Genomic DNA, 26,582 nt, shown 5'->3' with positions numbered 1-26,582 from the left:
TTGTTTAGGTATTCTAACTTCAATTGATGAGACCTAATAATGCGCTCTTCCTGCCTGCCTGGAGTCAGCTCTGATTGACAGGCCTGTAGAGCAACAGGACAAAGGGATTTGTGTTGCTTTACATCGGAGATTACCTGTGACGTGTAAATGGAATTTGTTTGTCATTTTTTGTAATTTATTTTTACTGTTATGATAAAACTCCAGTAATTTACCGTGTCATTCTTTGATTTTTTTTTTGTCACTTTTTCGGTCTACATAAATATGTGGATCAAAAAAGTATGTTTTAACCTTTGGTTTCTCTCACCCTCACATTTTTAATGATTTTTTTTTCTTCTCGCCCTCTTTTTAGGTCTCCCCATGCCACACACCATTCCCCGGCCAAAAGGGCAAGGTAGGTGATGTGCTCCCAGGCCTTTGCCACTGCTGCTCTTAAATCAGCTACTGGGTGGTGTGTGAGAGCAGCCATGGGCTGACTCATTCAGTGACTTTCAATCTCTCTCACTCCCTCCGTCCGGGCAATTCACCTGATTCCTGGCTGCCTAGTAGCGGGAGGGGAGATGTGCACGGTTGCTTGTGGTCTAGTAGGGGCTGAGGAGATATGCATACTAATCCACTACTGCTACCAATATCACTAAGCTGCTAATCTAACGCAACTCACTTGGGAGTGGGTGAATGAGCTGCACCAGTTATTTCCAGAGCCTTTCATCCTCTGCCCTTCTGATAAGCACCTCATCTGAATTGAAATCCCATTTTCCTCAAAATGTTTGACGTGAGAGCTTCACGAAGGAATTGGAAAGCTCTTTCAAAGAGCCAGCCCAGATAGGCTTGGTTGAATGCCACCCCTCTCCTCCCCCTCCTGTATCATTCGGTGATTCTATAAATGATGAAGTTGCTCGTCGAATCTCCACTCCAATATTCTCACCTTCCCCTGCACTTCTTTGGAAGCCTTGAGTCATGGTTGGAGCTGCTATTCCATCAGCTTTAACAAACGTCTGGTGCCCATTCTGTTAGGTTAGAATCTGAAAACGAAGTGTTGCCGTGTTTTTGGGGGTGATCCCGCAGCCAAGCCCACTTTATGTCCACACAGGACCATTGGATCCAAATCAGAAATGAAATTCCTGATGGATTCTTTCTAATTTTTCCCTTCTGACTCCCTCTCCCCCTCCACCTTAAGGGATATATAGTCCAATTGGGGGAAAAAAAAGACTTTAATCATTTGTGATATCTTTCACAACCTCAGGATGACCCGTGTGCCTTCTATCCAAATAAGTGTCTTTGGAGTGTAGACACTGTTGTAATGTAGGAAGAGCAGCAATTATTTGTTAATGGCAATTTCCCGCAAACCGTAATGGCCAGAAATCTGTTTTAGATGCTGGCTGAGGAATAAATATAAACCAGGGCACCGAAGAGTAAAACTCCCTTTTTAATGAACAGTACCATAGGATCTTTTACATCCATCTGAGAGGGGTAGACAAGGTCTTGGTTGAACATCTCTTAGGAAAGATGGCACCAATGAACCTACACCCCTTTGATTTGGGTGAGAATGACATTCTCGTTCACTCAAGAATGCCCCTACTGGAGTTAGCAAGCCAAACACTTTTTGTTGGGATTGAACATGACATCTCTTGGACTGCGTTGCGAAGTACATTTACCTGGGAAGCCTCTAGAGACCTCCTCGTGGTCAGATTTTGTTTAGAAACAAACTCTGTGCTGCTCTGGGCGTCACGGTAGCACAGTGGTTAGCACTGTTGCTTCACAGTGCAAGGGTCCCAGGTTCGATTCCCGCTTGGGTCACTGTCTGCACGTTCTCCCTGCGTCTGCGTAGGTTTCCTTCGGGTGCTCCGGTTTCCTCCGGGTGCTCTGGTTTCCTCCGGGTGCTCTGGTTTCCCCCCACAAGCCCCAAAAGACGTGATGTTAAGTGAATTAGACATTCTCAATTTTCCCTCTGTGTACCTGAACAGACGCCGGAGTGTGGCGACTAGAGGATTTTCACAGTAACTTCATTGCGGTGTTAATGTAAGCCTACTTGTGATAATAATAAAGATTATTATTATTGTATCACGAGGCAGCTGAGCTGCAGAGGGCTTCATGTAGTTCTAACACTTTTCACAGTGAAAATGCTTAATCTGTACATTTGATTCAAAATAGAAATTCTAAGAACTTCCTTTCCACATTATGTAAATACTCTAAAGGCATTTTGTCACAAATAGTAATAGAAAATCAAAATACCCTGAAATTACGAGTTTCCTGGAAATGAGAAACTGATTGAAATCTGTTTCAGAAGTGTAAAATAACTGGAGAAATATGTGTCCTAGCATTGTAATTTCAATGAAATTGACGTAACCACATGTGATGAACAGCCATAACAACTTGAGCCAACGGAAAATAGGCTCTGTATTACAATTATTAGAGAATGAACTTGCATTTAAGCACCACCTCCGTCAACCCAGGATGTCCCAAAGTGCTTTACAACTAATTAAGTAGTTCTGAAGTGTAGTCCCAGTTTTAATGTAGAAATAAAACTTTTCACTGGTTGGAATTCCCTGAACCCCCCCCCCCCCCCCCCCCCCCCCCCCCACCACCCCTCCTCCCTCCTCCCCAAGACAACCTGTGTTGATTTTTGTAATATTTATTGTTTAGTGGAAGACAGGATGTTTAAGTTATTGGCTACAGTTAATGATTATCCTATGCGGTTTACATACGGCAGATTACATTTTCCAGAGGTTGATTTGGAACAGGTAGCCATACAGACTTGAATTTGATGGCAGTGGGAGTATTTATTAGTGCATGTTATATTGACGACACCTTGTGATTGCAGAGAAGACAAAGCATACTGTAACAATATTATGGTTTGTGAATGAATTGTAATGAAGTACATAAGAACCCAGGCCAGATGGTCCTGTCAGCTGCTTATATTTCTCGTTCCGGTATCCTTCATATTTGCGTAGTGCCTGACTTGATAACCTAGCTCCTTAGCTCGATTCTCACTTCCCATTTATTAGATCACTGGTATGGGTTTCTATATTATACATGGACAAAGCAGTAGATGTGAGGAGAGCTTCAATCTTTGGCTGTTGTTGCCGTGCAAGTTTTGGTTTGAGAGAAACAGAAATTCACTCCTACGGATCCAAGAGAATGCCCCATAGATTCTCCGACAGTATTTAAAATGAAGTGCAAAATACGTTATCAAGACTTTTTAAAAATTTGCAACCGACTGTTGGGATCCCAGATGAGAACCAAACTATTTTCAATTTGTAAAAGTGTGAGGAAATGTTACATCACAGGATTGATAACACTGATCCATAGGTATCTTTTATGTTACAACAAACTTGAATTTAAACACAGAATTAAGCACATTAGCAACAAGGAAATCGCTGTACAGTTAACGGTTACAACAGTTGTTAACTAAGAGAGAAAAAAAGTAACTTACTAAACCTGCCACTCTATTCCAATTAAGCAAACCATATATTTCAAATACCATTCATGAAAAAGTTAACAACATGGTTTCTACTTGCTTTCCTTTGTACAGCATCTTTGGAGAGAGAATCTTTCAGGACTGAACTGAAACACCTCTGTTCAGATGAGTGTTCTTGGACCAACTACCTTTTTAAACAAAGCTGGCTCCTCCCATTAACTACATCATCTGTACCCAAAGCTGTCCCACAAGATGTAGATGTCCCTTGACTTGTTTAGCCAGGACCAGACACAATACCCCTCATGAATTATCTACACTCTAGGGGTCCTTCAAAAATGTTCCAAACTCCATTAGCTAGCTATCTGTAACAAGTAAATGGTTCTCAAGATCTATTAACAGAACACTTCACCTGTAAATGAATGACCACCAAACCTATATGACCCCTTAATCACAGCTCTTAACAGTCATGCTATCTGTATGCATCTCAACCCAGGTTTTAGTAACATTACTGCATAAAATATGACAATTTCTTACATTCATCGCAAGATAAATAGCAAAAAAAGTGACAGGTATCCCACTTGGCAAACAAATTACATTAAACTGCTTTGCGTCCCCGGGGAAACATTTCTCCTGTGTGCCAACAGCAAAGTAATCAATGCATGGGGGTTTGTCCGATCACTGTGTTATTCATAGTCTTCAAAGCATGAGGGTCATGTAAGGACCCATCCTGTTGATTCCCTTAGTTCCTATTTCTTTAATTTTGTGTGTATCGTATTTGGTCCATGGATCATTAATGGAGACATACCTTTAGGTCGAACAGAGGAAATGAGGAACACAAAAGTGTTAAAGTAGCACACTGTGTTATAAAGTTTTGTATTTTGGGCAGAAGAACCCAGACTTTATGGCGCCCAAGTGATTGGAGGAGTCTGTTTTGATTGGTTGGCTGGTTCTGCCCGCCAACCGCCAGTGAATGGACCCTGGCAAGTGTTTTTCTCCTCTGAGAGAAGCCACTGGATGCAGCTTTCTCTCCCTCTCTCTCTTTGCTCCCTCCAATCTGCATGCAGAAGCTTTCACTTGCTGTGAGTCTACAGTGAAAACCATTACAAGTTAAAAGAAAAGATAACGTCCATCTGAAGCCTAGATTGAAGAAGAAACTAACTGGACGTCCATCTGAAATGACAACTCTTATCCTTTTACTGTCATCATTATTTTACACCCCTCTTTCCCCTTGGGTTGTGTGTTGTATTTGTTCCCTATTTAATTATAGCTACTGTTAATAATAAATTAATGGTATTTTAATTTACAAACCCAGTGACTGTAGTTATTGGGCTGTAGAAGACCTTGGGTATTTTAAAGTACAAGTTAATTTCAACTGCATTGAGACACCCGGGCGAAGCGGGGCTGGAATTGACCACGTACTGACCCAGGGGTAGTAACAGTTGGCTCTGACCGTTATGTGTTTGTATTGCAATCAGAATAGGAGAGGGCTCCAGTCACTACATGCAAAAATATTGCAATTGTAGTGGGATGTTTTCCAGTGATGTTTTGGGTTAGTGACATTATAATCACAACACACTGTGGGAAACTATCCCAGTGTGTTAGTAATTTTGTAATATCTGGAAATTTTCCTCGGATCCTCTTTCCAGCTGGATTGTAAATAACATTTGATTAGCCCACTTAATCCACTAGAAATAATAAGCATGGGGAATCTCGTCATGTTTCAGGACTATATATTTTGATGATGTTTCCTTCCGAACAACCAGCTATTAGAACATAGAACATAGAAAAATACAGCACAGAACAGGCCCTTCGGCCCACGATGTTATGCCGAACTTTTGTCCTTGATTAAGAATAAATTAATCTACATCCCGTCATTCTACTATAATCCATGTACCTATCCAATAGCCGCTTGAAGGTCCCTACTGTTTCCGACTCAACTACTTCCACAGGCAGTGCATTCCATGCCCCCACTACTCTCTGGGTAAAGAACCTCTGACATCCCTCCTATATCTTCCACCATTCACCTTAAATTAATGTAATGGTTTGTTCCACACGAGGAAAAAGTCTCTGATTGTCTACTCTATCTATTCCCCTGATCATCCCCTGATCATCTTATAAACCTCTATCAAGTCGCCCCTCATCCTTGTGCGTTCTAATGAGAAAAGGCCGAGCACCCTCAACCTTTCCTCGTAAGACCTACTCTCCATTCCAGGCAACATCCTGGTAAATCTCCTTTGCACCTTTTCCAAAGCTACCACATCCTTTCTAAAATGAGGCGACCAGAACTGCACACACTACCCCAAATGTGGCCTTACCAAGGTTTTGTACAACTGCATCATCACCTCATGGCTCCTAAATTCAATCCCTCTGCTAATGAACCCTAGCACACCATAGACGTTCTTCACAGCTTTATCCACTTGAGTGGCAACTTTCAAAGCTCTATGAACATAGACCCCAAGATCTCTCTGTCTTCCACATTGCCAAGAACCCTACCGTCAACCCTGTATTCCGCATTCATATTTGTCCTTCCAAAATGGACAACCTCACACTTTTCAGGGTTAAACTCCATCTGCCACTTCTCCGCCAGCTCTGCATCCTATCTATGTCTCTATGCAGCCGACAACAGCCTTCCTCACTATCCACAACTCCACCAATCTTCGTATCGTCTGCAAATTTACTGACCAACCCTTCAACTCCCTCATCCAAGTCATGAATTGCTGAACTACTTAATTATATGTAGTTCTTAGTGTGCAGGCCTCTACGAGTGTAGAGGTTGCAGGAGATCCCCAACACTACGCACAGCTTAGCTCAGTGATAGAACTCTTTCCTCAGTCAAAGGTTTGTTGCCTCAACTTCCAACCCGGATGCAAAATCAAGGCTGACTTATTTTTCTTTTCATTGCTCCATGCTTTTTATATTCTGCTTTATGGTGTTCATTTCTCTACCATGTTCACCCACGGAATTCTAACTTGGAGCCCCCTCCCCCCAAAACTGTGCCAGTGTCTACCTGAACTGTCTCTTTTGAAGGCCTCCAATTGCTCATTTACTGTTTTACCCTCTAATCTTTGTTGCCAATTCAACTATGGTTTAGCACACTGGGCTAAATTGCTGGCTTTTAAAGCAGACCAAGGCAGGCCAGCAGCACGGTTCAATTCCCGTACCAGCCTCCCCGAACAGGCGCCGGAATGTGGCGACTAAGGTCTTTTCACAGTAACTTCATTGAAGCCTACTCGTGACAATAAGCGATTTTCATTTCATTCCAAATCTCTTTTCAATTCACTGATATTGCCTCTCACCCAGTTACTTGTGCTTTTCCATAACTACCCTAAACCTAATGTTATGGTGACAAGTTTTCAAATTACTCTTCCATTGTACCTCAGCAGTCCCTGGTTGTCTTGCTTATACTTTTGTACATATTATATAATTAAGTAGTTCATTCCCCATATGTCCAATCTTAAGAAAGTGGTGAGTGAGGCACCTTCACTCCCTCAGAAATCAAAAGCCATAAAATAATTTCATCTGAGCATATGTCATGAATTTACAGGCACCCTGCAGGTCATATCCACAAAGCCTCACAGACCAGCAGTTAGCCTCTAATTGGTTCATTATGTTCCATTTACAGCAATTGGGCTTTGTGTGTGAAAAGGACTGTCCAGTTCAAGCATGTGCTTCAGCTTGACAGCCGAATAGTAGGTTCCAATTGGATGGTATAAAGTTTCTGTTGTCATAAAACATTATTGGTTCAATTTGCTGTGAGCAGTGCTCCTGAGACCAGCTAAAACAGCTTCAAACTCGGTAACTTGAGTCTATGGTGGGCTTATTCTGAATTTTTAAAACATCTCAAGTTGGAGTGCCCAGTGACTTCCATGGAGCAGGAACAGGTGCTATGAGGGTGTGCTCTGAAATATTTTGATGGTTTTATGGCGTTGTACAGTGATTTAGGAAATTCCATTTCTGGGTCTGTTACTAACAGCAGCAACAACTTGTACATTGAAGTAATAAAGCATTCCAAAGAATTTTCATCGAAATGAAATCAGATAAAACTGATCAGCTGATTTGAGTAATATATTAAAGTTTGAGATAGTTGGAAAGGTTGGGGAGGGAATTTTCAGAGGTTAGGACCTTGCAGGGCTGGTGGGGGGGGGGGGGGGGGGGGGGGGGGGGATAGATTCACAGCTGCCAGTGCTATGTTTCGGAGTGAATGAAGCAGAGACCAGAATTGGAGGAGCACAGGGGTCTGTCTCGATGTATTGTAGAGCTGAAAGATGTTGGAGACTGGGATGGGCAATTTAAATACAAGGATGAATATTTTGAGATTAATCTTTGGTCGACTGGGAGCCAACACAGACCAGTACAGGGGTGATAGATGCATAGGCAGGATAAATAACTCGAGTATTAATTTGCTCATGATGTTTCCTCTGCAGCAAGCTATATTTCTGCAGCAGTCATTTTCTACAAAAACATATCTCAGGGCAGCGGCAGATGAGGGAGTTTAAAAAGACAGAAGTGCCATACTACATAATGCATAATATAATGTTCTGCTGATGAGATGAAGTTGAGTCCCTTTAAAGCCAGAAGACTATTAGTTACTTTAACAGAACATCACATAATTTCGGATTTATTGTTTCTGAGGAATTGTCCAGATTTGAAATGCTATTAAATTATAGTCTGCAATTCAGAAGCATCCAGTATTAAATGACGTTTCTTTCTTTTTTATAAGTTTAGAATACCCAATTCTTTTTTTCCAATTAAGGAGCAATTTAATGTGACCAATTAACCTACCCTGCATATCTTTGGGTTGTGGGGGTGAAACCCACACAAACACGGGGAGAATGTGCAAACTCCACATGGACCCACACAAACACAGGGAGCAAACTCCACATGGACAGTGAGCCAGAGCCGGGATCAAACCTGGGACCTCGGCGCTGTGAGGCAGCAATGCTAACCACTGTGCCACCGTGTTGCCTAAATGACTTTTCTTTAAGATTGCAGTAAGGGGTAATATCGGGAATGTGACTCGTATGAAGTGACAGACAAAGCAGTAAATAACATTGCTGTCGGTGAGTTGGAGGAAATGCTGCTTTCTGCTACATAACGATGTTATGGGCTCGATTTTTTTGCCAAAATAATGGTGAGGCTTATGGCAGAACAGCAACTTCAGGTGAGGAACAGCTACATGGTTAAATGCCAATCTCCAAAAATGATTGCTCGAGTTATACTGCTCCACCATAAACTTTGAAAAAACAGCTTCTCACTACCTGGCTCCAATTGACATAATGTGAAATACAGTAGATGTGAAGAAAGTCTAGTCTTAGAATTGCAGATGTTAGTGCTCTTTTAATTGTGATGCCTATTAATTACCAAGCCACGTGCAAATTGTCATAGGGATGGGAAAATTAGGGAAGTAAACACGTGGCTAAAGGAGTGGTGCAGGAAAGAGGGGTTACATTTCATGGGGCACTGGCATCAGTATTGGGTCAGGAGGGATCTGTACCATTGGGACAGTCTCCACCTGAACCGATCTGAGATCAGTGTTCTCACGGAAAGGATAAATAGGGTGGTCACAGGGTCTTTAAACTAGCAAATGGGGAGGGGAGGGGAAAAGGGAAGGTCTCGTGATAACTCAATACAGTTCCAAACAAGTAACAGGGCAGAGTAAACGAATAGTCAGGAACCTAACAATAGGAACTGCAGCTAATGGTAAAACTACAAGAAGTATAATGGTTAATGGGAACCAATTGAGCAGCTCAGCTTGTGAGGAAAAGGTAGAGTTTAATAGGATGAACAGGCAGGACCAGTCTAACGACTACGGAGGGGAAAGGAGACGTAAAACAAAATCAAAATGCAAGGTGACTGTGGGAGTGAAAGTTGGGGATGAGTCCGAGTGTTAGCAGAGGTTAACAAAGGAGGCCAGATTGTATGAAAAGCATAGTGCACAAGAAAGTCCTGCAAGGGAAAGACAAATCTGTAGGACCTATTTAAAAGCCTTGTACCTAAATACACGCCGTATTCGAAATAAGGTCAATGAGCTGACGGCACAAATAGAGACTATTGGGTATGATTTGATGGGGATTACTGAAACATGGTACAGGAGGACCTGGGATGGGAGTTGAATGTCCAAGGGTACTCCGTATTCCGAAAGGATAGTCAGGATGAAAGAGGAGGTGGAGTTGCTTTATTGGTTGAAGATGACATCAAGGCTGCATTAAGAAATTACATTGGAAGTAAGGGCAAAATGTAGAATCGATCTGGTGGAAATAAAAAAAATAAGGGAAAAAACTCCATAGTAGAACTAATTTACAGGCCCCCCCGAGCAATACTACCAAAGTAGGGCTGTTGCCTTTTCTTTCTACTTGGTCTTTTCTGTGGCTCTTTTCCAATTATGGCAATCAGTGAATTTGCCCTTCTTTCTATGTTATCTATGTCCGAATGCTTAGAGTCGCCAGGTATCGAATGATACCACCACAAGTTTCAACCGGCTATCGATCAAAGAGCCAAACACTAGTTAGTTAGTTCAAGGTCAAGGGTACTTTATTTACACACAATTAGTCATGCAACATAAACACTACTAGTTAACTACACCTATCAACTAAGACAACCTGTACTTAACTTCGGGCACCCGGCTTAGGTCAGAAAACAGTGGCCGCTGTTCAATTCTGGATCTTTCGGGTTCGAAGGAGTAACTGCTGCTCAGCTGGGCTCATCCGTCTGGTAGCGGGCGTGGAAATTGGACTCGCTTCTGGTATTGCTACGCTTCACAATGGCCGGGGTACCAGGGTCAAGAGAGAGCGAAGATATGGTGAACTCTTCTTATACTCGGGGAGGTTTTCGCGTTCTTTTGGGCGGTCCTTCAATTTGGGCCTTACTAATTGGGTGATCCCTGATCACTCCGTTCGATTCCTTAACCAATAAATGGGCGGGAATCTGGATGACTGGGCATGTCCCAAGTGGTCACTGACCCCATTGTTTACATTTCCCTTGAACAGGGAGTGGCGCCGAAATGTCTGGGACTGTCCCGGTTGCTTGAGTACCAGTCCTTTGTTTTGGTGATGATGGGCCATCAAATGCTAATCGGCCCCATTACAATGCTAATTGGATACCGTCTGGACTTCTTGCCTAGGAATATGCATTTCAGGCTCTGAGCCTGCCTGAGTCTTGGCTTATCCATTTTACCCGCCAGGCTATGCGAGTTTTTCTGTACCTAGTTGGAAGTGGCCATCCCAGATGGCTACACTCCTTCCTCTTGATCCTCAACGCGAAGCGTGAAGGATCACAATACTGGGTCGTCTTTGTTCTCTGAAATGCTGGGTGCCTTAACCAAGGACAGGTTCTACTCTACTCTGTCCTGTGGGTCCAATAACATTTACCTAATTTTTCCTAAACAACACATGTCTACGGGGGCCATTTAACATTCAGTAAAAAGGGGAACCTCGCACTGTCTCTAACTAGATTACCGTCATGCTGCTATTTAACAATCAAAGAACTTATCTTACAATACAAAAAAAATCCGATAGCAGCATCACATTTCTTCCTATCACTAATATTCACATACATACAAAAACAACAACCGCGGAATTTATTAAAGAGAGGTTCAGAAAGAGTGTGGGGTTTGCTGGAGTCCGAGGAAAGGGGCTCTAAATGTGTATACTGGAGGTTGGAGACGCTCCTTCTCAATTTTTGCAATTTAATTGTCTGAATGACACTGTACAATATGACTGTCACCACTTGATGAGGTTCTCACACCACGTGGGGGTATCGTCGGCTGGGTCTATGTGTGGTGTAGTGTCCGGGGAGAGGGGACCAATATAATCCAATTGAAGGTTTGTCCACGGGCCACTTACAGGGCGGGTGTATCGTAGCTGGGCTTTTTTCGTGTACCTATCGGGATTGTTTTGAGCACAAATTAAAGAGTTTTTGACGTAATGGGACACGTCGGTTTTCAAATCAGGCCACCAGCAGAGGGGTCTGAGGTGCGCAAGGGTGGATTCAATCCCTTGGTGTCCATGTCTGTCATGGAACTTACAAATTATATCATTCCTGTCCTGGGTGGGGACTACATGAATTCCATATTTTAAAACGATTCCCTCATGGACCGTCAAAGAATTCCTAAAGAGGGCAGCATGGTGACCTAGTGGTTAGCACAGCTGCATCACGGCGCTGTGGTCACTGTCCATGTGGAGTTTGCACATTCTCCCTGTGTCTGCGTGGGTTTCGCCCCCACAACCCAAAAATATGCAGAGTAGGTGGATTGGCCATGCTAAATTGCCCCTTAATTGGAAAAAATTATTGGGTAATCTAAATTTATAGAAAGAAAAAAATTCCTAAAGTGGCCATGTCGTGAGCCTGCCTTCGCTAGGACGTCAGCTTTCACATTACCGGGTGGGGAGGATCGATGGTGACTTCTCACCTTGACGATGCCATATTTCCTGCCTTTAGCTGTCTGAAGGATATGCTTGAGTAGTGTGGTTGAGGATAAGAGGTTTTCCGTCAGCAGAAATGAATCCTCTCGATTCCCACCGAGGTAGGAATTCCGTGAGGCTATTGCAGACGTACAAACTGTCCGAATATATGTCTGCAGGGATCGGGAACGAATCGGGGTGCTGGACAATGTAAGCAATGGCTGCTAACTTGGCTGCCTGCGAACCTAAGTGTCCAGGCAACTTTAAAGCTATCTCTTCTAAAACGCGTCCCTGTGCGTCCTCTCCATAAATGCCACAGCCTGTATCCTTCTTCCCTCAAGGACTGTGGAGGAGCCATATACATAAATTCTCAGTGCTTTGTCTGTGGGCTGGGGTCTGATACCTGACTTTCTTGATACTGACTTGGGAACAAAGGGGCCTGTGCTGTGCTTGGGGGCTATGATCTCGCACTTGTGGGGTTCCTGCATAATGCAAGTGATCGGCCAGAAACATGTGGGTTTTTGTCTGTTTTGCAGTGATGTCGCGTCCCTGTAGGAGTAGGGTCCACAGCGCTGCTCAAATTTGGCTTACTGTGCTGTCTTTTAGTCTGCCGTCCAATAAAAGCTGTGTCGGGGTGTGCTCAGTCAAAATGGTTACTGGGTTGAGTCCGGTTATGCACGAGAAGTACTGTACTGCCCAGTAAACTGCGAACAGGTGCCTTTGGCAGGCTGAAAATCCTTGTTCCACCGGATCAAAGACTTGTGAGGCATAGACTATGGGTCCTAGACAATCGTGCTTTTCCTGCAGGAGTACGGCCGAAAGGGTCGGTCTGTGGTCGCTACCTCTATCATGTATGGGGAATGTGGATCTGGGGTTTGCAAAACGGGGGCTGTGCTCAGGGCATGTTTCAATTCATCCACGGCATCCGTGTGCTGTGGAAGCCATTTCCATGGGGCCTGTTTCTTTAGTAGCTCGGAAAGTAGGGCTGCTTTTGTGGCGAATCCGTCTATATGGTTCCGACAATATCCAACCAGTCCTAAAAATGACTGGAGTGCTGTAACGTTTTGGGGCAAGGGAAAATTTACAATGGAATCTATGCGTTTTGAGTTCTATTTCACGCTTCCCATGCGTGATGACCGTACCTAAATATGTGACTTTTTCCTGAAGGATTTGGGCTTTCTTGGGGTTAATTTTACATCCATTCCTTGTAAGGAGTTGTAATAATTCAGAAGGAAGCGAGATGTACTCTTCCTTGGTGTCCGTCTGTAGGAGCAAGTCGTCCACATATTGAACAAGGCATTCAGGGCGGGAAAATTTAGATAATCCGTTTTCCAATGGTCTGTGAAAAATGGAGGGGGAGCTGTGGAAGCCCTGTGGAAGGCACGTCCACGTGTACTGCTGTCCCTGGAAGGTAAACGCAAATTTATACTGACTTGCTTTGTCTAGTGGTATGGACCAAAAGCCATTACTGATATCTAATACCGAATTTTTTTTGACTGGAGTGCCTGTATCAACATGATCTCAGGACTCGTGGCAATGTGGGGGCTGCTAGGGGAGTCACTTTGTTCAATTCTCTGTAGTCGATGGTCAGTCGCCATGATCCATCAGGTTTTCTTACTGGCCAAATCGAGGCATTATTTGTCGATGCAATGGTTCGAATCACACCTTGATTTAATAAACTTTGAATTACCTTGGCAATCTCTCCCTTGGCTTGCTGGGGGAAGCCGTATTGTTCCTGGGGCTTAGGATTGGGACCTGTAATGTTAACCACTCCTGGGATTTTACCGCAGTCGTGCTTGTGCTGGGCAAATGCTGCTTTATGTCTTTTGAAGACCCCTCTAACCGCTTTGTCTGTGGTAATGGTTTGTGGATCAAGCCAGTACTGTCCTACTGAGCTGATTCTACGGGCATAATCTTCTACTGTGAGCGTGGCGGGGGCTCGTGCTGCTCTAGCCATTTTCCATATGCATCGGTTGACTGGGTCGAATGAAAGGTTGTGTGTACTGATGAGATCGTTGCCTAGGATGTGTTGTGCCGCCTAAAACAACCGAGTGTTTTGTCCAAATATTACCGAGTTGGACGTCCACAAGGGCTGTGATGTGTCCCTGCTGGAGGTGACCTGTAAAGCCACTAAGGGTAATGATATACGTGGTGGGCCATATCTCTTTCTGTTAACATGGTTCGGGACCCTCCTGTGTCCCAAAGGAACTCTACGGATTGTCCCCGGACTGTGCCTGCAACTACCGGTCTTCCGGACTTATCCCAAAGGGTATCGCGGACTCAAGTTGGGGAGCCTGAACACCGTCAATCGGTGCCAGTCATGGCCGAATTATCTGGTCGGGCTAACGCTGTGAATGGGTCGGGTATTGTTTCTGGGGGGGGCGGTTGGGTGCTGATTCCTTTGCTGCTTCGGGGGCGCATTGCATTCTCGGGCATAATGTCCTTCGTGTCCGCAATTGTAACATTCTTGTGTCTTGGGGTGCTGCGCTGTACCTCTGCCTTCATTTACCCATGCGGGTCTTGATGTGCGTCTACTCTCTCATGCTCTGTCTTTTTCTGCACAGATTGTTCCCAAGCTCTGGACAATCGTTTCAGAACCCACACTTCATTGTGTGCTGGGTCTGAGGGGTTGTAACTGGCACATGCCTTCTATCATGCCTCTGTGGCATGGGATACTAAGGTATGGGTCCATTTGGCCGTATTGTCTGCTGATAAATGGGCGCGGGCTAACTCACCAAATACAACAGTAAAATGGATCCAAAGGCGTCCAGCAAACGCTGTTGAATGCTCTCCCTTTTTCTGCCTGCAGCGGTTGAGTCCGTCTACCGGATCTCCTCTGTTATATCCTATGGCATCTAAAATGGCCGTTTTCATTTCTTGGAGGCTATCTCCTCCTACATTTTGTGGGTCAGGAAGGGCTGAACTAACTGAGGGGTCTAAGCACATGACTATGGAGCTTAACCTGTTCCGGCTCGTCTAAACCATACATGCGGGTTTGTTGTCTTACTAACTCGGAAAAGTGATGTGGGTCCGATGTGGGGTGGAAAGTATCTATCTTCTCGCTGGCATCTCGTAACTGGGTGATAGATAATGGGGTGGTGGACACAAAATCGGGTTGGCCTTCCGTGGTAAACCTGCACTGAGTGAAAATGAGGTTCATTAGGTTAAGTGCTGCCTGTACAGTCGGTGGTGCGGATGCTTTTCTTTTCGGGACCTGGGGGGCTCTATTTTGATTCTCCGTCTCGCTTACGTACCGTTGGGCCGTTTCACTGAGTTCCTGCCAATCGGTGCCGTCTTCCTGGTCTAGCTGTGGGCCAAACGTGTCTCTAAACCCATTTTGAACTGATAGCAGGGATTGCAACCTTGCAATTTGCTGCCTGCATTTGGCATGATCCACCGAACTTTGCCTCCGTTCCGTGGTGGAACTATGGAGTGCTCGGAGGGCTGCCTTTAGATCATCGCACTGTTTCTTTAACTGCTGTACCTGATTCTCTGTCTCTTCTCGTACCATTACAGCATGTTGTGTGTCCTGATAGGCCTTATCGTATTGTATTTGGAAGCTGCTAAGGTGGGGAGACAGAATTGATGTGCCCTCTTGACATCATCCATCTCCTTGTCCTTCGCCGCTAACTGCTCCCGGAGCTGTACATTTAATCTCCCGCTTTCACTTAAATCTCCCTCTCTACTTTTCTCCTTCTGCTCAAGCTGCTTGCGGAGCGTCCTCACGACCTCCTCTGTGCCTCGCAATTGTGCCAGGCAGGACACAATTGTCATCGGCTTATGAACCTTAGTCAAACACTTTTTAGTGATCTCGGTCAGGCTGTCCCACCAAGTCTGTCCTATGCTGCCAGGACCTGTCTCTTCATTCGAGCAAAACTCAGACCGTAGGGGCCATCCTTTCCCCTTTAGGTATCTCCTAATCTCTCCTTCCCATACGGGACACTGTTCTGATCTATTGGTCGCTGCGACCTCGGGCTCTTGTGGATGCATAAGGCGTTCCATTGCCTTCATGGCCGCCCCTACAAATACTTCTCACTCCCGGGAATTTGGAACAAGGAATAAAGCGGTGGTGCAAACACGGGTACGACTTATGCTATTTTCCAGTTTACGCAACTCCCAAAAATTTCACGCAACAAAATCTATCGAGTTTACCTTATATCCCTTTGTTAGTACGCATGCAAATTACACACTTCCGAATTCTGGAGGTTTGCTCGATACTGGTTTCGCTTGTGGTTTATTTTACTTTGCTAATTTGGATTCTAATTCAAATGCTTTTGTGGGTTATCTCGGAGTAACACGGTCACTTCTGGGTCCAGTCCCGTCAGATGTCGCCAATATCTGTTGTCTTTTCTTTCTAATCGGTCTCTTCTGTGGCTCTGTTCCAATTATGGCAATCAGTGAATTTGCCCTTCTTTCTATGTTATCTATGTCTGAATGCTTAGAGTCAGCAGGTATCGAATGATACCACCACAAGTTTCAACCGGCTATCGATCAAAGAGCCAAACACCAGTTAGTTAGTTCAAGGTCGAGGATACTTTATTTACACACAATTAGTCATTCAACATAAACACTACTAGTTAACTACACCTATCAACTAAGACAACCTGTACTTAACTTCGGGCACCCAGCTTAGGTCAGAAAACAGTGGCCGCTGTTCGCTTCTGGATCGCTCGGGTTCGAAGGAGTAACTGCGGCTCAGCTGGCCTCATCCGTCTGGCAGTGGGCGTTGAACTTGGACTCGCTTCTGGTGTTGCTGCACTTGGCGATGGCCATGACCGGGTACCAAGGCCAAGTGAGAGCGAAGATATTGGGGGGGGGGGGCGGGGGGGCTTTCACGCTCTTTTGGGCGGTCCTTCGATTTGGGCCTTACTAATTGGGTGATCCCTGATCACTCCGTTCGATTCCTTAACCAATAAGTGGGCGGGAATCTGGATGGCTGGGAGTGTCCCAAGTGGTCACTGACCCCGTTGTTTGCGTTTCCCTTGAAGAGCGAGTGGCGCCAAAATGTCTGGGACTGTCCCAGTTGCTCAAGTGCCAGTCCTTTATTTTGGTGAAGATGGGCCATCAAATGCTAATCGGCCCCATTAAAATGCAAATTGGACGGAGTTTCAATACCGTCTGGACTTTTTGCTTAGGAATATGCATTTCAGGCTCTGAGCCTGCCTGAGTCTTGGCTTATCCATTTTACCCGCTAGGCTGTGCACGTTTCTCTGTACCTAGTTGGAAGTGGCCATCCCAGATGGCTACAGAGCATAGTATAAACCAAGAAATAATGGGGGCTTGTGAGAAGGGTACAACAGTAATCTTGGGTGATTTTAACATGCATATTGACTGGATTAATCAAATTAGCAAGGGTAGTCTCGAGGAAGATTTCATAGAGTGTATGAGAGATTGTTTCTTAGAGTAATATGTTATGGAGCCAACCAGGGAGCAACCTATTTTAGATTTAGTACTATGTATTGAATAAGGGTTCATAAATAGTCTTGTCGTTAAGGATCCTCTCGGAAGGAGTGATCACAGCATACTAGAATTTCAAAATCTGATTGAATGAGAGAAGACAGTATGCTATATTAGAGTTTTCGCATTGGGAAGAGGTAATTACACAGGCCTGAGGAAAGAGTTGGCCCAAGTAGACTCTAACAATTATTGAGGGTAGAGCAGTTGATGACCAATGGCGGATGTTCAGGGAGACATTAAATATCTCTCAAAGTATATTTCTGAGAGGAAGAGGAATTTTAAAAGGGAGAAAAATGTTCCATGGCTAAACAAGGAAAACATAAAGGCAAAACCTAGGGCATACCATACTGCAAATGCTGGAGGATTGGGAGTACTTTAAAGTTCAGCAAAAGGCTACTAAAAATAAAATCAAAAGAGCTAAGGTGAACTACAAATGGAAATTAGCAGAAATAATAAACACTGATGCTAAAAGCTTCTATAAGTATATAAAGAGAATAGCTAAAGTAAATGTTGTTCCTTTAGAGCAGTGCTTCTCCAAGTGTGGTACGTGTACCGGTGCCGGTACGCGAGCCATCGTCTGCCGGTACTTGGAGTGTTTCCAGAAAAGAAAGAGACAGTAATCCTGGATTGGCTTGTTTCGCTCACCGGTCCCTGGCACATTGAAAAGAAAAACTGCCGGTACGCCACATCAGATAGTTTGAGATGCACTGCTTTAGAGGATGATTCTGGTGAGGTAATAATGGGGAACACTGATATGGTGGAGGCACTAAACCAATATTTTGTCTCTGTCTTCACAGTAGAGGATAATCATTTTCCAAAAACTGGTTAGTGCAGAGGAACGTGGTGCAATAACCATCACTAGAGAGAAGGTATTGAATAAACTAATGGGATTAAAGGCAGATAAGTGGCCTGTACCCTAGGGTATTAAAGGAGGTGGCAGCAGAGATAGTGAATGCATTGGTCATGATATTTCAAAATTCCCCGGATTCTGGAAAGATCCTGGTGGATTGGAAACACAAATGTGACGACCCTATTCCAAAATTGACAGAAACAAAAAGTAGCAAACTATAGATCAGTTAGTTTGACCTGTGTGGTGGGGAAGTTGTTTGATGATTGAATCAATCATCACGGAGAAGATGACTGCACATTTGGAAAGACAAAGCTCAATCTACAATTGTCAGCTTATTTTATGAAGGGTATATCATACTTGACAAACTTGCTCAAGTTCTTTGAGGACTTGGCCAGCAAGGTGGATAATGAAAACCTGAGGATGTGGTATATCCAAACTTCCAGAAGGCAAAGTGCTGCATAAAAGACTGATCCAGAAGGTGAGATCTCAGGAGTTTCAGGGTAGAGTATTAGATTGGATTGAGAATTGGCTGACTGACACAGCTGGCTGGCGAACTGTAACTAGCGGGGTACCACAGTGGTCAGTCCTCGGATCTCAACTATTTACAATCTTTATAAATGATCTGTAAGCAGCGACAGAGTGTAACATAGCAAAATTTGCGGATGATACTAAAATAAGTGGGAAAGCAGGCAGTGAAGAGAAGATTTTAAAGACGGCTGTAGATGGGCTTAGGAGAATGGGCCAAAATTTGGCAGATGGAGTTGTGGAGTTTAATATGGATGTGTGAGGTTATCCATTTTGGCCCAAAAAAAATATGAAGGCAAATTATTATCCAAATGGAAAGCAGATTCAAACTGGACCTGTTCATCCTTGTTCATGAATCTCAGAAAGTCGCTATGTATGCACAACAAGTAATAAAAAACGCAAATTAAATTTTAGTGTTTATCACAAACAGACTGGAATATAAAAGTAGAGAAGTATTGTTGCAATTGTATAGGGTGTTGGTGAGACCACATCTGGAGTATTGTGTCCAGTATTGGTCTCCTTTTCTGAGGAAAAATATGGTGACATTGGAGGCAGTTCAGAGGAGGTTCACCAGATTGATTCTGGGGATGAAAGGGCTAACGTATGAGGAGAAATTAAACAGTTTGGGCTATACTCCCTGGAATTTAGATGAATGAGAGGGGATCAGATCGAGGTATATAAAATACTAAAAGGGATTGATGAAGTAAATGTAGGCCAAATGTTCCACCTTGTGGGCCAATCTAGAACGAGAGGTCACAGATACAGGTTGAGAGGCGATAGATTTAAAACTGAGATGAGGAGGAACTACATCTCACAGAGGGTGTTGAATTTGTGGAACTCGTTGCCCCATAGTGCGGTGGAGTCAGAGTCATTAAATGGTTTCAAGAAGAAGATAGATTTATTTCTGAGTTATAGGGTTGTAAAATTTTGGGAAGGTGGTTGGAAGTTACAGGAGGAAGGAACTTGTGTGTGAGAGTGGGAGTTTGCTAACAGTGGCAGGAAGGTTACAGGATTTAAAAACAGCAGGAGGAAGTGTGTTCATAGAATCTCTACAGTGCAGAAGGAGGCCATTCGGCCCATCAAGTCTAAATCAACCCTCTGAAAGAGAACCCTACCTAGACTGTATCTCTGTAACCCCATAACCCCACCCAACCTTTGGATTCTAAGCGACAATTTAGAATGGTCAATCGACCAAACCTGCACATCTTTGAACTGTGGGAAACCCATGCAGACACGGGGAGAAAGTGCAAACTCGACATAGTCACCCAGCATTTGAATTGAACCCTGGCGCTGCGAGGTAGCAGTGCTAACCACTGTATCACCGTGCCATGCTATTAGGTTCAAGAACACGGGAAGGAGGTTAAGTGGTTTGAGAATTTAGGATTGGCGGGAGTAAGGTTACGGAGTTTGCGAATAGTGTTTTTTTTTGGGGGGTGTGAGCATCGCCGGCAAGGCCAGAATTTGTTACCCACCTCTAATTTCTCTTGTGAAGCTGGTGGTGAGCAGTGCTGCAGTTTGTGTGGTATAGATACACCCACAGAGCTGTAAGGGAGTGAGTTCCAGAATTTTGCCAGAGAGCCTACAAGCCCCGTAGTGACGGATAACTTTTCAAAAGATATCAGAATTTCCAGTGATTGACTGGAAGGATCATATAACATGTTTAAGACTTTAGTCCATCACATTCTTGAATTGTACTTTGTAGATGGTGGAGCTGTTTGGCTGCTGTTTAGACAATGTTGCTTTCAGCTCGTTTGTTACAGTTAGTCTCCACTTGGCTGGATGAGTGCATGTCCAATAACACTCAGAAACTCAGCACCATGCAGGGTAAAGCAGTCTGCTTGCCTGGCATCCCATCCACGAACATAAATGTTCACTCGCTCTTCCAGTGATGCATAGTGGCAGCTGTGTGTACTATATTAAAGATGCAGCGCAACACTTGCCGAGGCTTCTTCGACAACACCTTCCAAAAGCAGATGTATGGGAACGTTCCATGTTACACACCATCTTGACATGGAACTGTATCACCTTTCCTTCACTGACAATCGATAAAAATCTTGTAACTCCCTTCCTAACAGCTGTGGAAGTACTTATACCGCAGGGACTGCAGTGGTTCCAGAATGCAGCTCGCAATCACCTTCTCAAGCATAATTAGGGATGGCCTAGCCAGCGATGCTCACATCCCATGAAAGAGTAAGAGAAAAATCTGCTTCCTCATTTAAAAAATATTAATACCTAGTTCTTTGGCCATCAACAGCTCTTTCCACAACACCACCTGCATTACCGTCACCTTATGTGTCTCAGTGTCAAATTCTGCTTTGTGATGCCCCTATGAAATGCTTTGGGACATTTTATGATGTTAAAGGTGCTGTGCAGAAGCATGTTTCTGGTGAAATCTCAGTTGGTGATTCCAATCAATTTGATCCTGGACCTATTGTGTTTTGCAATATTGTCGATGCTCAGTGTGCCTCTAGATTTGACTATTGCAAGGCATTTCAACTGACCTTTCATCCTGCGTAAACGTCCATCCAAAACTCACAGAAATTCCTGTCACCCGTCTGCTTGCTGATCTACAGTGTCTCCCATTCTAGCAATGCCTCAGGTTTAAAATCCCAATAACTTGTTTTAGAAACCTTCCCATCTCCGTAACCTCCCCACGCATTCTCCTAATTCCAGCATATTGCACATCCCTAATTTCAATTGCTCCACCATTGGTGGCTGCCTTGGCTCTTAAGCTCAGGAATTCTTTCTCTAAACCTGTCCACATTTTAGATGCTCCTGGATAACTACCTTTTTTGTCAACCTTTTGGTCATCTGGCCTGATATAGTCTTATGTGGCTATATTTCAAAATTTGTATTGACATTGCTCTTGCAGAGCACGTTGGGATGATTGTGATGTTACATAAATGCAATGTTGGTGAGGTATATATGTTTCATCTACTAATTTGCTAGTAGGTGTTGCCGTATGAATGGTGACCAATGAATGTCACCATATAATCTATTCTACTATAATGTTCAGTATGGTCTATTTTCCACTGTGTGTTGCAGAAAGAAATATCTCCTGGTATTATCCATATCTTAAAAAATGTATATGGTGAAATTGTGCCTGCAGTGCTTGCGTCTTAATAGATCCGTTTTTGATTTGTTATTTATAGCAACCTTTTACAAAAAAAATGAACATCTCTGCAGTTGTGTCATCTTGTTTATCAACTAATTGCTGCTCTCTCCTTTGTTTTCAGAAAGGAGACATGGTTCGTCATGTAAGGCAACCCCCTCACCAGCTTTGTCAACCTCCAATTCCACAACATCACCAGTTTCGATGAAATCCAAAGCCTGCAGTAGCCATACCCCAGTTGGTAGCAACTCCAAGCCATTCAAGTCACCAAAAGACAATCTACATACCTCCAATAATAAGCAGCACCAGGCAGTCTTTCCTTCCAAAGTAACGAGAGATAAATCATGGTGGGTATCTTTAGTCAGTTTGATAACATTTAACAGGATTCTTTTTTTTTTGGTCATTATTCTCGGAAAGAAAACCATTTAAATAGTATGTCTCAATTTTATTCACTAAGGTATTTGATTATGTATTTTTTGGGGGAAACTGACAGAGATTTTGGTATGTATTGGATTGTCAGAATCAGCATCGGTAATTAGAATTTATTGTATGAACAGTTGAATCATCAGCTGTGAGTCACAAATGTGGCCTGGTGTTTGTTTAAAAACTGTTTTGTAAATAGCTGTTCTTAAACTGAACAAGCAGTGCTTGAAGTTACTACGTTTATGGGTGACCTCAGAGATGCTTTCTAATGCATGAAGAAAATTTGTTTAATTCTCCATAAGTGCTTTTCTGCCTGATATTACTACTGCAGTGTGATCTTCCTTGTCCATTCTGTTTTTCATTGTTTATTTGGAAGGAAGTAAATGCATAGGACCGAACATCTGTCGAGGATGTCTTCACTTGAGAGAACCCTGGGCGCGATTCTCCGCACCCCACGCCGGGTGGGAGAATCGCGGGAGGGCCAGGCGAATCACGCCACACCGCCCTGGCACCCCCCGCGATTCTCCCACCCTCCCAAAAATGGCGTGCCGTGTTTTTCGACAGGCCGCTCGGAGAATCGCTGCTCGCCATTTCTCACGGCGACCGGCGATTCTCCGGCCGATCGGCCTGCCGAACCCGACCGGTTCACGCCGGCACCAACCACACCTGGTCGCTGCCGGCGTGAACAGCGCGCGACAGGTGAGTGTGGGGTCTGTGGGGGGCGGAGGGAAGATCGAGCACCACGGGCGTGCTCAGCAGATATCTGGCCCGCGATCGGTGCCCACCGATTGTCGGGCCAGCGTCTGTAAACGACGCACTCTTTTCCCTCCGCCGCCCCGCAAGATCAAGCCGGCATGTCTTGCGGGGCAGCGGAGGGGAAGACGGCAACCGCGCATGCGCGGGTTGGAGCCGGCCAACCTGCCCATGCGCGGCTGACGTCACTTCAGCGCCGCCGGCCGCGTCAAGGCCGGGCGCTCCTAGCCCCCCAGGGGGGAGAATAGGGGGCGAGGAGCGGCCTCCGATGCCGGAGTTAAACACTCCGGGTTTCACTCCGGCGTCGGCACCCAGTCTCCCGTTGGGAGAATCGCACCCCATGTTTTCAGTTTTGATCGGTTTGTCTTTTTTTTTAAAAGAATGTGAAATGTGCCTGTGTCTGGAATATTCATTGAGGTCACGAAACCAGTTTGCTGGTGTACTCGGCACAGGATTCCTCTTTTTATTTTTTTGTTTCACTCTCCTCCTCCTCTTCACTTTTCTGCTCTGACTTAGGAGCTCGCTCATCATGGTTCCATAGCACCCGGTGCCCACCACTTTCCCCACCTAGGCAAACATGTTTCATATCTGATGCTAGGTAGTGGGTATCGGCAGACTGTTTAGGATGAAAATGACCTAACCACCACACAAAATGCACTTTTCAACAGGAGTCCCTGTATTGAGATCAGAAGTGGGAGTCATTTTCTTTTACATTTCTTGTCTCTGCGGCAAAGTTTGGTCTCTCCACCACCAGCCCATGTTATATTAATAAACTCAGCTCGGACTAAGTCTTCCTGGATGTAAGGTGTCATTGTAACTCTCCTGGTTTCCACTTCCCCTAAATCAAATATGCCACCTGCAAATGAAAGATTGTGGGCGAGATTCTCCGCACTCCCGACGGTGCGGAGAATAGCGTGGCTCGTAAAATTTTACGGCCACGCTGTTCCGACGCCCTCACGCTATTCTCCCCCCCCGCCCAACTCCCGACACGAATCGCTGCCGCCGTTTTTTTACGGCCGGCAGCGATTCACAGCTGATAGATGGGCCGAGTTCCCAGCCCTTTACGGCTATTTTTACGAATGGCAAACACACCTGGTCTGGCCGTTCGTAAAAACGGCCGTAAACACTCGCATTTTATAACCATGGCACCGATTGGCACGGCAGTACCACGGCCGTGCCAAGGGTGCCATGGGCCCGCGATCGGTGGGCACCGAACGCGGGCAGCGGGCCCGATGCCCGCGCACTATTTGTCCTTCTGCCGCCCCGCAGTATCCATTCGCGGGGCGGCTGAGGGGCATCCCGGCCCGCGCATGCGCGGGTTTCGCGCAAATACGCGGGTTGGAGTCTTCCGATCCGCACATGCGCGGCTGACATCGGGCAAGCGGGCTTAACGAAATTCGTTAAGCCCGTGATGCCGGAGCTTACGGCGTCGGGCTGCTAGCCCCGACCGGGGACCAGAATCGGTTCCCGGTCGGGAAGGGGGGGGGCTGGCGTCAAACCCGCCCGGATTTGACGCCAGCCTTACGATTTCTCCCCATATGGGAGAATCTCGCCCTGTATATTTTAGAAAGGCAAAAAAAAAGTATATTCTTTTCTTCTCTGTATCGCCGCACTACTCTTGTTGTGAGCTCCTCATTAACGCCAATGCAGCAACTTCTAAGATGGTGCAGGACAAAACTGGAGTCTACCTGTAATTGTCTGTAGGCAACAGCGGATACAGTGGAATGCACAACTAGAAATCTGAGCAAATTATCCAGTCTTGTTATTTGTTTGAAAGTGTTGTGTTTACAGACCTTGCTGTTGAGATCTATTTGCAAGTAATGTGGCACCAAATGTAGCTGTGGGGGTGAGCTGTCTGCCCCACATTTGCTCTGCAATTATGTGTTGCAATGTTTTACAAATTGTCATGGTTTGGAAATACTGAGAGAGCATTGTTGTGTACGAAGATTATTCTACCATTTTTCCATTTAAGATAATGTTAACATTTATATAGGAGTGAATGTGCATTGGCACCACAGAGGTTAATAAATAAGGAACATTGGAATGGAAGTAGGCCATTCAGTTCACCGGCAACCTGTTCTGCTATTCATTTAGATCATGGGTGATCTTACTTTACCAGCCATTGAGCCAATTTGATTCTTTAGTCCCTTGGTATCCTTGCCTATGAACTTCAGTTTGGAAATGTTAAATAAATGTGTCTCAACAGTTTTTTGGGCGCAAAGAGTTCCATATTTCTGCTACCCCTTAAGTGCTTCCTCACAACTTCTTTAACTTTGAAGATTATATCCATGTCCCCCCCCCCCCCCTTTTTATTTTGGGCTCCTCCATCATATCTACCTTAACAAATCCTTTAATCATCATAGATACCTAAATTGTACCATTCTTCCATCATCAGTATTTAAGGGAATGCATTGATAATCAGAATCATTAGCTATTGAAACATGATTGTAGCATTTGGTATCAGATGAGGGTGAGCTGGGCTGTTACAAGGTTAGCAAAAGAGGATATTTCTCCTGTTATATTTCTGGTTCAGAAAAGTTTGATTAGTTGTAAAAAAAAAATTCAGTAAAATTAATTTTCAGCCATTTATTGGATTTTTGAGGGTCATATTTTATGAAAGTGAAATGGATATCCAAGGGTTCATCATTTATTAAATATTGTTTAATTTAATGGATTTAGGAGCATATTGTAGTTTGCAAACTCACGGAAAAAGAAACATGCTGTTTTTTTGAGTGGGCAGCACGGTAGCATTGTGGATAGCACAATTGCTTCACAGCTCCAGGGTCCCAGGTTCGATTCCTACTTGGGTCACTGTCTATGCGGAGTCTGCACATCCTCCCCGTGTGTGCGTGGGTTTCCTCCGGGTGCTCTGGTTTCCTCTCACAGTCCAAAGATGTGCAGGTTAGGTGGATTGGCCATGATAAATTGCCCTTAGTGTACAAAATTGCCCTTAGTGTTGGGTCGGGTTACTGGGATATGGGATAGGGTGGAGGTGTTGACCTTGGGTAGGGTGCTCTTTCCAAGAGCCGGTGCAGACTCGATGGGCCGAATGGCCTCCTTCTGCACTGTAAATTCTATGAGAAAATCAAGATTCTCCTCAAATAAGTGAGATTGCATGATTACATAAAGGAACTGGAGTAGGCAATAAGGCCCCTGAAGATTGTTTGCCACTTGGCAAGATCATGGCTAAACATCGACATCCATTCCACTTTCCTGTCTTATCCCCATATCCCTTAATGCATGTAATGTCCAAAAATCTTATCAAATTAACTTAGTCTTGTATATACTCACCCACAGCTCTCTGGAGTAGAGAATTCCAATGATTCACAATCCTATAAGTGAAGAAATTATACTTCATTCCTGTTCAAAATGTGGGCCACTTAACCCAAGACTATAAGCCTTAGTTCTAGATTCTTCTGACAGGGGGAGCAGCCTCTCAGCATCTAATCTGTCGAGTCCTCTTCAGAAAATTTTTCACATTGCCATGAGACCCCCTCTCATTATTCTAAACTCTAGGGAATATAGGCCCAGGTTTCTTAACCTTTCCTTGTAGGATAACCTTCTCATCCCATGAATCAACCTCGTGACCTTTATTGCCACCCCTCTAAATCAAGTATAACCTTACTCATCCAATAGCCTTCCTTTTCC

The 26,582-nt window shown here is 44.5% G+C and overlaps 1 protein-coding gene across 13 annotated transcripts in view; it reads left to right on the top strand.

Moving 5' to 3' along the window:
- LOC119955200 (ataxin-7-like protein 1) overlaps window positions 1-26,582 on the top strand; it is a 280,989-nt gene that overhangs the window by 162,489 nt on the left and 91,918 nt on the right. For 7 of the 13 annotated variants that reach the window (XM_038781199.1, XM_038781195.1, XM_038781194.1 and 4 more), the window contains 2 exons: window positions 350-391; window positions 21,883-22,105. In XM_038781199.1, the coding sequence (XP_038637127.1) occupies window positions 350-391; window positions 21,883-22,105 (265 nt within the window). The remainder of the gene's footprint in view (window positions 1-349; window positions 392-21,882; window positions 22,106-26,582) is intronic. The other 6 variants (XM_038781200.1, XM_038781198.1, XM_038781197.1 and 3 more) reach the window with 1 other exon arrangement.

The sequence above is a fragment of the Scyliorhinus canicula genome, chromosome 20 (genome assembly GCF_902713615.1).
Source record: "Scyliorhinus canicula chromosome 20, sScyCan1.1, whole genome shotgun sequence".
In the NCBI taxonomy this organism is placed as follows: domain Eukaryota; kingdom Metazoa; phylum Chordata; class Chondrichthyes; order Carcharhiniformes; family Scyliorhinidae; genus Scyliorhinus; species Scyliorhinus canicula.
The sequence above is the reverse complement of the archived record's forward strand: the minus strand, read 5'-3'. Positions and strand labels throughout refer to the sequence as shown.